This window comes from Actinia tenebrosa, unplaced genomic scaffold (genome assembly GCF_029948245.1).
Source record: "Actinia tenebrosa isolate PJP-AT-01 unplaced genomic scaffold, QUT_ActTen_1.0 PGA_scaffold9__36_contigs__length_13948895, whole genome shotgun sequence".
In the NCBI taxonomy this organism is placed as follows: Eukaryota; Metazoa; Cnidaria; class Anthozoa; order Actiniaria; family Actiniidae; genus Actinia; species Actinia tenebrosa.
The window spans coordinates 4,410,922-4,422,849 of record NW_028292586.1 but is presented as its reverse complement, the minus strand read 5'-3'; the positions used below and the strand labels follow the sequence as shown (position 1 = coordinate 4,422,849).

At 37.6% G+C, this 11,928-nt stretch overlaps 1 protein-coding gene across 1 annotated transcript; it reads left to right on the top strand.

Annotated features, from left to right (window-relative positions):
* Positions 1-591: 591 nt before the first annotated feature.
* On the top strand, positions 592-2,958 carry LOC148904552 (uncharacterized). Its single transcript, XM_089024993.1, has 3 exons — positions 592-1,128; positions 2,181-2,598; positions 2,925-2,958. Exons 1-3 carry the CDS (start codon positions 693-695, stop codon positions 2,956-2,958), a joined length of 888 nt encoding a protein of 295 aa, XP_088881119.1. The 5' UTR covers positions 592-692.
* The last annotated feature ends 8,970 nt before the right edge of the window (positions 2,959-11,928 follow it).

Here is an 11,928-nt window from a genome sequence, read left to right as displayed (position 1 = left end):
GGTCAACGTTCTCATTCTCGCTTGTTGCTTGCAATAGGCGATTTCTGTGTTCTCTTAGCACATCCTCGTTACCACCAGGGACAGAGGGAATAAGTATATTAAGCCTTTGAGAATTGGCGCCATTTTCAGTATGTCTACTCGTACTGCTTGTACTGGTAGTTGCAGTAACAGAATGGATTGGCATTGGGCGTCCTGGTAAAGGTGTAGATGTTCTTCCCATTTTTTGATCGCGACGAATGAACGCAATTTATAAGCAAAGATATAGAATGTGCGGGAAACTAGATGACCGACAGATTTTGTTACCTGTTTGTGACCAAAAGGCGAATGAACGAATAAGCACATCCACCGAACAGATCTACCCCCTATCTATCACGGCGTATCACGTGACTTGTGATGACATATACGTTCATATAATGAAGTCTAATAATAAAAAAAGGAATAACTGTCTTATAAAAATGCTGAAGTTGTATCCAGGATTCATGTTAAGTAATATATCTATTATCTTAAAGCTATTTGCTCCATTTTATAAAGTTATGAAATTTTTTCTAAAGCCTAGATTCACGAAATATCATTGCAATAAACTTGATTAGCTTCTAGCTCTAAAACCATCGTACCATTATCTGCCGCCAACAGTGACAGCTCTAAGGAAAAGGGCGCGGTAATAAAGATCCGGCGTGCTTTTGTCCAGTGGCATGTGGTTGATGGACGTGGAACTTTATTACGCTGGAATATGGCTGTTAGCCATTCAAAATGCTTGGATTTTGAGTAATTGTCCCAATGATACACACCGTCTTTTTAATTATATAGTTCTGGAAAACAAAATGTCTTCTGCGATGTCAAAGCGTTATCATTGCTTTCATTGTAACGAAGATTTACATTACAGAGTATTTTGCCGTCACAAAGAAGAATTTTATGATCCTTTAACAAATCAATGGCAATTACAGCGGAATGACGACGAAGACTCAAATGATAGTATTTTCACTCACGAGATTGACGGCCAGAACGACACTTCTTCTAATGACTACAGCGAGATAAACGTTTTGGACCAAACTGATCAAGACTCCTCTGATGTGCCAAATACAAACCAACCATCAAGTGACGAATTCTTACCAGCTACTTCACAAAAAGGTATTGATGTTATACGTTTATTTGATGATTAGATTATATAATCTTTAAATGTTAAAGTCAAACTGCATAGATAAAAGACTGAATCTTTAACAAGCGGCTGATTTGCACATGATCTAGCTCCCCTATTGGATTTACTACCAAGCATTAGTGTTATTGAAGCGAGATTAAGTTAGAGGTACAAATGATTCTTTTCTATTTCTATCTTAGCCTCGTTTTCACCGTTACTTTTAAGAAGGGTGCATCATTAAGTAATCGGCTTATGGTAGCCATTAAAACCTCAGTGTTCATTCAGAAAGGTTCATTCAAAGAGTTTATAAAATCATAGCTAGAGATAACTCATTTAAAACGCTAAAAAGAATTTACTATGTTCAAATGGATATTGCTGTACATTTTTGTCTCCAAATCAATTCATGACTGTGGTCATCCTGAGATAGCATGGTATCCGGCAAAACATGTTTGTCAAGTTAGAGAAATACAATTATAAGTAATTTATTTAATATGTCTCTTGGGTTTTTTATTTTCGATTTATCATTTTTCTTTCACGAATTATAAATTGTTGTTTTGCTGACTTAGAAATTTATATTTTATTTTCAATGGAAATCATTTATTTTCAGAGCAAAATTTGGGTCAAAATTATACATTTAGGGACCGGTCATTATTTAAGTTGGAGGTGGGGGGGGGGGGGGGGTGGGGTGGAGGAGAAATCGGTCAGTGACGCAAAAAAATTTCAAGGCCCCCCCTTTGAAGGCATCCAAGTTTATCGAAAACCCCCCATGGATCGTAGTAAAAAATTTAAAAGTTTTCCCTAAAAGTCATTTTTAAATTTCAAGACTTTCACTAGCAAAAATTTCAGGCCCCCCCCCCCCCCCCCAATTTTTTCTCCCCCCCCCCCCCCCCAACTTAAATAATGACCGGTCCCTTAGCCCATGAGGTTTTTTTTTACTGACATTTTTTTTTCTAGTATTATAATGGTTTCAGACTTTATCTTATACTATGTTGCAGTTATACAATGCCGAATGAATAAAATACATCGTATTTGCTTATGTTTAAAGGAGACGGAATAAATAACTTTGAGGAAGAAGATCAAGTGTTTTGGGATGACAAGTTGGACAGTGAATCTGACCATGAAGAGATAAGAGGAAATGAAAGAAGGAGATTGGTTGAAACTTGGGATATTGATATCGAAGACGTAGAAAGAGATTTTGAACAATCTAGTGCAGAAATAAGCGTTGCCGTCGAAGCAAGTTCCCGAGTGACCCTTATTAACTGGATTGCCTTGTTTGTGTGCTTTTGGTCTGCATACTTTTCTGTACCAGACCGAGGCATTGATATTCTCCTCGCCTTTTTTAAAGCGATTTTTCAGGTTTTGTGTGAGCTTTCGCCAATCATTTTCCCAACCGCAGTATTGGTTTTCCCGAGCTCCTTCAAACTCTTGAAAAATTATCTTTCTTTTAAAGATAAGCATTCAAAGTATGTTGTTTGTCCGAAATGCGACACCCTATACCGTTTTCAAGACTGCATAACAACAAGATTCGGGCGTGTCATTGCTAAACCATGTTCTCACATTGCTTTTCCGAATCACCGTCAATTGTTTCGCCGCACACCTTGTGGAGCGGAATTGCTTAAGGAAATTCGTTTGAAAAATGGACAGACGAAATTGTACCCACATAAAGTTTATTGTTATAAAAGCATCAGAGACACTCTAACTCACTTTATTAAGCGACCAGACTTTGTACAAAAATGTGAGATTTGGAGAAATCGGAATGTACCGGACGATATTCTAGTTGATATTTAAGATGGCCAAGTGTGGAAAGATTGGCAATATTTTAACGGCACTCCTTTCCTTGCCCAGCCTAATAATTATGCTTTTATGCTGAATGTTGACTGGTTTCAGCCTTTTAAGCACAGTGTCTATAGCGTTGGAGTCATATATATGGTCCTCCTAAATCTTCCGAGAAAAGAAAGGTACAAAGAGGAAAACGTAATAATAGTTGGGGTAATACCTGGTCCACACGAGCCCAAATTGAATATCAATACGTACTTACAACCACTTGTAGCCGAATTGAACTTATTGTGGCACGAAGGCATCCAAGTTCGGCCTCATGGGAGTAGAACAGCTAGCAAGATGTTTTCGAGCTGCCCTCCTTTGTATTGCTTGTGACATTCCTGCACTAAGAAAAGTTTGCGGTTTCTTAGGATGTACTGCTCACCGAGGGTGCTCAAAGTGCACAAGATTTTTTCCCGGAGATTTTAGTAGCATGGATTTTTCAGGTTTCGAAGATGACGATACACCAAGGACAAATGAAGAGCACCGAAGAGAGGCTCAGAAAATACTCAATGCAACAACCGCTGATGAACGAAACCAAATTGAAACTTCCACTGGAACAAGATATTCTGAACTCTTACAGTTGCCTTACTTCGATTGTACTCGTTACCATGTTGTTGATCCTATGCACAATTTGTTTTTAGGGACAGCAAAACATTTAATGAAAAATGTATGGCTAAATGCTGAAACGCCAATTATTTCTAAAGAAAATTTGAATAAAATCCAGGAAAAGGTAGATGACGTCAAAGCACCATCATTTATTGGGCGTCTCCCGAAAAAGATATCAACATCGTTTGGAGGATTTACTGCTGATCAGTGGAAAACATGGACTCTCTTGTATTCTGTATTCTGCATTTGGAATATCGTTCCAACAGATGATTTGGAGCTGTGGAGGTTATTCGTATTGTCCTGCTTTCACCTTTGCTCTCCACTTATTACAACTGAAGAGCTACAAGAAGGACATGATTACCTAGTGGAATTTTGTAAATCGTTTGAAAAAAGATATGGAAAGGAACGTGTTACGCCAAACATGCATCTACACCTGCATCTCAAACAATGTATTTTAGATTACGGGCCTGTATATTCATTTTGGCTTTTCAGCTTCGAACGTTTCAATGGGATTTTAGGAGCGTTTCGAACTAACAATAGATCTGTTGAAATACAAATCATGAGAAAATTTCTCCAAAAGCATGAACTAAGAGATATCCCTTTACCAGAGAGATTTCGAGAAACTTTCCAACCAGTATTTCAACTTCTTCAGGAGGCACAACAAGTAGGAACACTTGGCGAAAGCATCCCATCAATACCATCAACACTTAATCTTTCAGTTGGTCAAGTACTACGTTGCTTAGAGTGGAGCAATATGAATGCATACTCATGTTTTTCACCTCGATCCATTGATGTTCTTGATGATGACTATACAGAATATCTCTTTAAAGCTTATGAAACAATTTTACCTCAACACTCGGTCATTGAATGTGTTACCGATACGTTTGAGAGAATTAGTACCATTGGATATTCGGGGACAAAGCTAGGGTCCTCTGACTCTAGACTGGAACGTTCTTCCTTCATTCTTGCAAGTTGTTGGTGTGGCCAATATAGTGGCAGTATTGAGACCGATTCATTTGACTTGCGCCCCGGTGTTGTCGATTTCTTTCTTAAACAAACCATTATAATTGATGGCAAGCAGGAATCATTGTGTATGGCAAAGGTTCGATGGTATCAGCGACATCCAGAAAGACACAGGATTGGCAGACCACATGAAATTTGGTGCAGAAACTTGTTTGAAATGGAAGGGCCCTCTACATTCATTCCCATACAAAGGATACACAGCCAGTTTGTTGCTGCTTACGATGTTATTGACAAAGAAAGAGTATTAATTGTTTGTCCTTTACAACGTAAATTGTACGGATGATGGAGATGACAGTAAAGTATCATCCAGGAAAAATATTCAAAGCTATCAAAAATAAACTGTTTGAACTGTGCATCAGTAACTAGATAGTCAAAATGAAAATTGAATGAATTCTTTGATGAGTTTAAAATTAGATGAATTAAAATAATTATGAATGAAATTGCATATATTGCCAATAAAAAAGATGAATTCATATGTTTAGACTAAACAAAATTGATGCTTCAAATAATATTACAGATGTTAGCGGTTTGAAATGCAGCTGAGGTTAATGGGTTAATGAGTTTTCTTATTGTCACTGGAAAAAACGCATGTACGACTTACGCATATTAAAAATACATCGTCCGCGTTTTTTCCTGTGTGTATCAACGCATATAACCTCACTTTCATGACATCAAAGCAAAACAATGATTGAATTAATGTGGTCGCAACATTGATGTCATGCGTTAGGAGAAAAAATTGACACATATGACTGAGATGGACCTGCATGCACTCCCCCCTCGTAAATCGTAAAAACAAGCCAACATCCATCATAATTCAGTTGAAAAATTATTGATTTGTTTTGAAAAGTTTTGATTGCAATAAATTGAAACGGAAACCTCACATCGGATATACTCAGTTTGGGGTATTGTATTTGCTCCCCAGGTAAATATGGGGCAAAGCCTAGTGCAAAGTTGATTTCATATGTGCCCTTCATTTGACAATATGGCAAATATAGGGCAAAAACGGTTATCATATATCCCCACTGGGTAAATGCGTCTAAACTAAGGGCAAATATATAACATATTTACCCATGTGTTCAGATATATGGCAAAGCAATGGCAAATTTATTAGAAATTTACCCCGACCTTTGCCTGCATAGGCAAATGTATGGGCAAATATAGAGCACCATATTTGCCCAACATTTGCCAAGCGGACATATGATGACCAAATCCATTATTTCGTCGAGTGGTGAAAGCAGTGTTCTTTGCGTGACTGCTTGTCTGGTCTTTCTGCAATGGAGGAAAGTTGATGCCATACTCGGATGGTTGCGTAGTGGTCTTAGATGATGGCTGTGTAGGACGATGCTTCTTTGGTGGGCTGGTCTCGGGTGGCTGCGTAGTACGATGCTTCTGGGGTGGGCTGGTCTTGGGTGGCTGTGTAGGACGATGCTTCTTTGGTGGGCTGGTCTCGGGTGGCTGCGTAGTACGATGCTTCTTTGGTGTGCTGGTCTTGGGTGGCTGCGTAGGACGATGCTTCTTTGGTGGGCTGGTCTGGGATGATGGCGGGGTAGTGTGATGTTCCTTTGGTGAGCTGGTCTGGAAGGATGGTGGCTGCGTGGTTCGGTGCTTCTTAGGTGTGCTGGTCTGAAATGGTTGCAATGGAGGAAACTCGATGTCATACTCGGACGAGCTGGTTGACAACTGGTTTTTTTTGGAATGTTTCTTCAACGTGTCAAATCCAAGCTCTTCAAAGACTTGATCTGTCAACCATGACATAAGGAGTGCTCTTACATTCATACTTTCCTTAGATGGGTTTCTCAGCAACGACAAGAACACAGCATCCACATCTAAATCATATATCTTGTGCTTTAGAATCATTTCTTCCCAAACCTCAGTTTCAAGAACAGCACAGGCTGAAACAAGAATTACTATGGCCCCACATAGATTCTCGCAGGTTTGTAGTGGATATAAATAGCTGCATTTCGTCCCACAGACGTGTAAGCGACTGGTGTGCTGCGATGGAATATGCATAGCATAAACTTCCACATCTGTAGAGACACGTCCACTGAAAATCTCAAAGAAGGGGTCAAAACAAGCTCTCAAGTTATCTGGAACACCCCAACCTTTGGGGTCTCCATAATACATTTGACAAGTGTCACAATTAATGACTAGATAAACCCAGTGGTTTCCGTTTGTAATTGTTGTGCCGGTTATGGACTTTGCAATGTTCAAGGCGAAATGGACGAACTTAATACCTGGATGGTAGCTCTGAATAAGAAGTGACCGGAACATATCAGGGTCCTTCATAACTTCTGTGAAGACGAAAAAGCGATGACTGTCTGCCTTTCTGTTAAATTTTGTAAAGAAATGTTCAATTAGATCATCGCTCAGCCAACGATCGCAGGAAAGGCGTTTGGCGTCTGCAACTCTAAGGCCACCAAAGATATAATCACTTTCCTCATGACTCCATATTTCTTCAAAATACTTCTCCACGCCCTTCTGTATAACAGTGGCATCTGGATTACTGGCACGTAATCTATTGTAATAAGACCTTTCCTTTTTTACTTCGAGGGCAACACTGCGAAAATTGTTCAATCGTACTAGTTCCTGGAGTCTTGGGCGATCAAACTTGCCAAGTCCATGTATATGTACAGCTATATTCTCCAATTCTTCACAATCAATCCGATTACCATGTACCTCTGCTAACTTCTTGGCGAGTTTCGAGCGAACATCAGTACACATGCTCAGCGGAGGAATCTCTCTCAGGCTTAAAACATCTGTCAACTCAGCGTGGTTTCTTACTTCTATGAATTCAGTGCGTGAAAACATAAACGAACTGATTGAAGGAAGATAGTCCAGTGATATATCTCCACGATTCATTGTAAAGGAGCTTCTTTTTACAGTGTTCAAGAGCTGGATAACTTGATGAATAGACCTGGAAATTTACAGAGGAACTTTTAGTACGGTGATGAATTATCAATCATTCAAAGAGCATTTAAAGAACGATTTTACTCCAGTTCTTTTTAATGTACAATTCCACTTCGGTTACATCAAAACATGATTTTCACCCCTAAAAGGTACTAAATTCAAAGACTAAGCCTTCACATGTCTTTCATCTACAGCATTTCTAAGAGGAGATTGATATGAATCCTAAACCTATTTCTAATATTCTCGAAACTTACATATTTGCGAATTTTGAAATTTTCTTTAACAGTACTAATAAAAAAAATTTCGCAATTTTCTTGATGCCGTATTAAATTAATTTAAAATTATATCATATACTTGTAAAACAAAGTTCGCAAATTTATCAACTTTCATAATTTGCGAATTCTGATACCGTATCATATCATATACAAATAAAAAAAAGTTCGCAAATTCATCAACTTTCATAATTTGCGAATTTTCAGGCAAGATTTAGACAACTAATAAAGGTGTCGATGACGCGATATACAAACAAACACACACCGGGACATGTAGGTAAAAGGCTGCAAAAAAGAATACCACTTTAGCTAAGAATAAACTAGGCGATCTTTATAGATGTTTGTTACTTCTTTTTCATGTAACGTTTTTGTTCTTGTCACCCCCTTCCCCATCACTCCTCCGATCAGACCAACATAAACAGGAAAACATTGTATATTCAAATACTCTCCCCAATCGCTGAAGTATTATAAATGTTATTATAAATGAACTATTACAACCTGAGCGGAAGTCATCTTCAGAGTCAAGTGAAGAATAAAGTCAGATTGGTCATATTTACACTGCCACGATAACAATAGCCAAATTACCTGGATTAGCCGCGTAATTGGCGGCATCGGTCTAATGAGTGCGAGTCGCTGTTTCGGTGTCGTGGGCGGTTTGGCGGTTTTATTGTTTCTAATAAGCCTATTATACGGAGCCGGTAAGTTAATTGAGCGGTTTAGTGGATGATGCTCAAACATTCACTGGATTCCCAGTCTATCGTATGACCAGTCTTGGTATGACTTGGTATACCTTTCATAATTCTTTTTTTATGCTAGTATATGATATGATACGGTATCAGAATTCGCAAACTATGAAAGTTGATAAATTTGCGAACTTTTTTTTATACTAGTATATGATATAATACGGTATCAGAATTCGCAAATTATGAAAGTTGATAAATTTGCGAACCTTTTTTTTACTAGTATATGATATAATACGGTATCAGAATTCGCAAATTATGAAAGTTGATAAATTTGCGAACTTTTTTTATACTAGTATATGATATGATACGGCCTGAAAATTCGCAAACTATGAAAGTTGATAAATTTGCGAACTTTTTTAAACTAGTATATGATATAATTTGAAATTATTTTAATACGGTATCAAGAAAATTGCCGAAATTTTTTTTATTAGTACTGTTAAAGAAAATTGCAAAATTCGCAAATTATATGTTACATAAATAGAGATTTCATTCATCCATTAATTCTCTCAATGTTTTCTGGTTATTATTACTTCTAGTTTTATACGTTGTTTTGTTTTTTTCTCTTTCCTAACGATAAATACAAAAAGACAACAACAACAACCAAAAAATCAAAAGGAAAATAGAAGTAGGATTCTTAAATGGCATTTCGTTTCAATCGGCCTCACCGGAGTACTGAGGAGCTTTGGTCAAAAAAGTTTACTTTGCATGAGGTCTTTTTTGGTGTGAAGTAATGGCCATCATTCCTTAAAGTGCCTATCACCCTTCTGACAATATTCTCAGTATTGATTCTACATGGGGTAAGATGTTGAATAACCCGAAAAAATTACATAGTTTGAGTGCGGCTTCTTGAAGTTATGAAGGTTTTTTCATGTCATATGCTAATGCTGTGACGTATGAGGAGGCATTTATGGTTATTTGTTGTTCCTCGTAATTCGAAAGACCGTCTTCTATGGGAAAACTAACTTGCATTCATTTCTATAAGAGCAATGGGGAAAACAATGACGTATTTCAAATTTAATTTATCTGCACAAGTAGTGTTTTGTATATTAAATGATTACTCCTCATACGTCACAGCATTAGCATATGGCGTGGAAAAACCTTTATGACTTCAAAATGCCGCACTCAAACTATGTATTTTTTTCGGGTTATTCAACATCTTACCCCATGTAGAATCAGTACTGAGAATATCGTCAGAAGGGTGATAGGCACTTTAAGTATAAGTGTGTATACAATCGTTCTTTGTAATTAGAGCAGATACACGGCAAGTCATTTCAACATCAACATTTTGTTTGGGGTTTTATTTATGGACCTGATTTCCTACTGCCTTATCCACGCAAAATATCGCAAATAGCACTTTCGACAACTTACGACATTAGCGAGTTTGTTTCATAGAAATGAATGTCGTCCTTTATGTGTCGGGCGCCTGTATATCTTGATCAAGTCTGCCTCTCGGCTACAGTAATTGTTTTTTTTCTAGAATATATATTCAAAAGTCGACGTGCTTAGTTCACATTATTTTTAATGTTTTTTTCCTTCTAAATACGATAAAGAAATAATTTTCGTTGTACGCTTTCTAATCGTTAACAAAATATGCAAAATCCGAATATTGATTAGAATTTTCTGCTAGGATATGATTTCATTCAGGCTCATCGTAGAGTCGTTTTAGTCTACTTAAGTCACACAGTCGAATGCTTGATAAAATAAAAACAACATGAAACATAAACCTGCTATAGTGTATTCTTAATAAAACAAACTGCTCCAACTTTTTGACTGCGATACCTTGAAGGTGTCGCTAAACGTAACATGAAACTACTTTATGTCAATCAAAGTTTAACTTTTTTGACCAAAGCTCCTCGCTGGTATAACGTGAACGTATTTTAGGCATTTGGGAATTTAAAACTATCCAAACTATATTGCTATACAAGTGCTTACCTCAGTAAAGTCGTTGACTTGTATAACTGACAAGATATGACACACTGGCGACTGTCCAGATCTCAGATAGCCTTCTCAAAAACTGACCAGACAGACTAGTAAAACCTACTGGACAAGATTGACTTGTAAAACTGAATGACCAGATAGACTCGATTGTTATCTAAAACTTTGACTATGAAGCATGTAGATATGTAGACTCGCGGCGAAACATTATGCTACAATATCCGGATGTTCCGGTAGAGTGCAAATTCGGGGTTGAAATCAGAGTGTATTTGATTGGGGCGGTGTAGCTTTGTAAACTGTGACAAAAGTATCCAAAGTACCGGCATGTAAAGCAGGCCTTATGGCGCCTCCAAATGATTTTTTTTTTAACAAAAAAATTGATAGACTTGGATTGCTTTGCGCTGATTTGCAAAGAGCCCAGGATTACTGATAAATGTATATATATGCATATATATGCAATGCCCCATTACGACCAGGCAACCTTCGACAATATTTCCCCGGCAAAAGGCACTTTATTTCCGGTGTCGGACAAACGCAGACCGCAGACTGCAGACTAGATATATTTGATAATAATTATCGTTTTGAATTTGTATCAATTTGTATTGTATTTTTTTCCCCTTACAAACCTATTATATCCTTGTATGCAGGTAATGGGTCTGGTTTGTGTGGTATGATTTGTTTTACCATATAAATTTGAGTTCAATTGACCTTATAAAGGTCATGTCATTTAAGAAAGATAATAATTATTGTAATTGACCTTACGAATTGTCAACGAAAAGCAATATACTATCTCTTTGCTTTTCCTAAGTATACACCTTTATATAGTACATGTTCATAGTCTGGCAGCTGCTGATCGGATTGAAAAACTAGAACAGTTCTTAATATCATTTCACAATGATAGTATGATTGGCATGATAGTATGTTGACTCTGTTTTTTTGCTAACTTTCAATCTTTCAGTCTCCTTATCGTACCAGCTTCTGTATTCCTTCGTGGTCAACACAAAATCAAAAGGTGCTGGCGGAACACCATTCTCATGAGGTCGAAGCTTGCCAGAACCATAACAAACGCGCGCTTTCGTTTTGTCGAGCCATTTTATTTGAAACTGAGCAGAGTTATCGGACGCTTCCGTGTTACTACAGCCTGGTTACTAGGCGGCAGAGTTGGCCTTCTATCAGTGTACAGGCCCTCATTTCGATTGTTTGTGGGAGCCCTTCTTTTCCTTTGACGCTCAATCTGACCTCGTTTCTTTCCAGAGCTTTAAGGAGCAGATCTTGATGCAGCGGCCGTTATGTTGGGGCCACCTTCATCGTGAAATGATATTAAGATGATATACAAGCACCGGAAGTCACCACATAACAATGGCTAAATCATAAGCCATATCGCCAGGCAAAGAAGAAAATATATAAACATCTTTACTAGTATATAGAACATGATAGAATGAACATGTATTTTAGAGATGTATACTTACGACTATTTTCATTGTAA

Bases quoted from the DNA above. Each gene is read 5' to 3' on its own strand.
- LOC148904552 (XM_089024993.1), top strand. From the start codon at position 693: ATGTGGTTGATGGACGTGGAACTTTATTACGCTGGAATATGGCTGTTA. The intron at 1,129-2,180 runs GTATTGATGTTA...TTATGTTTAAAG, and splicing joins ACCAGCTACTTCACAAAAAG to GAGACGGAATAAATAACTTT. The intron at 2,599-2,924 runs GTATGTTGTTTG...TTGATATTTAAG, and splicing joins TTTAAAGATAAGCATTCAAA to ATGGCCAAGTGTGGAAAGAT.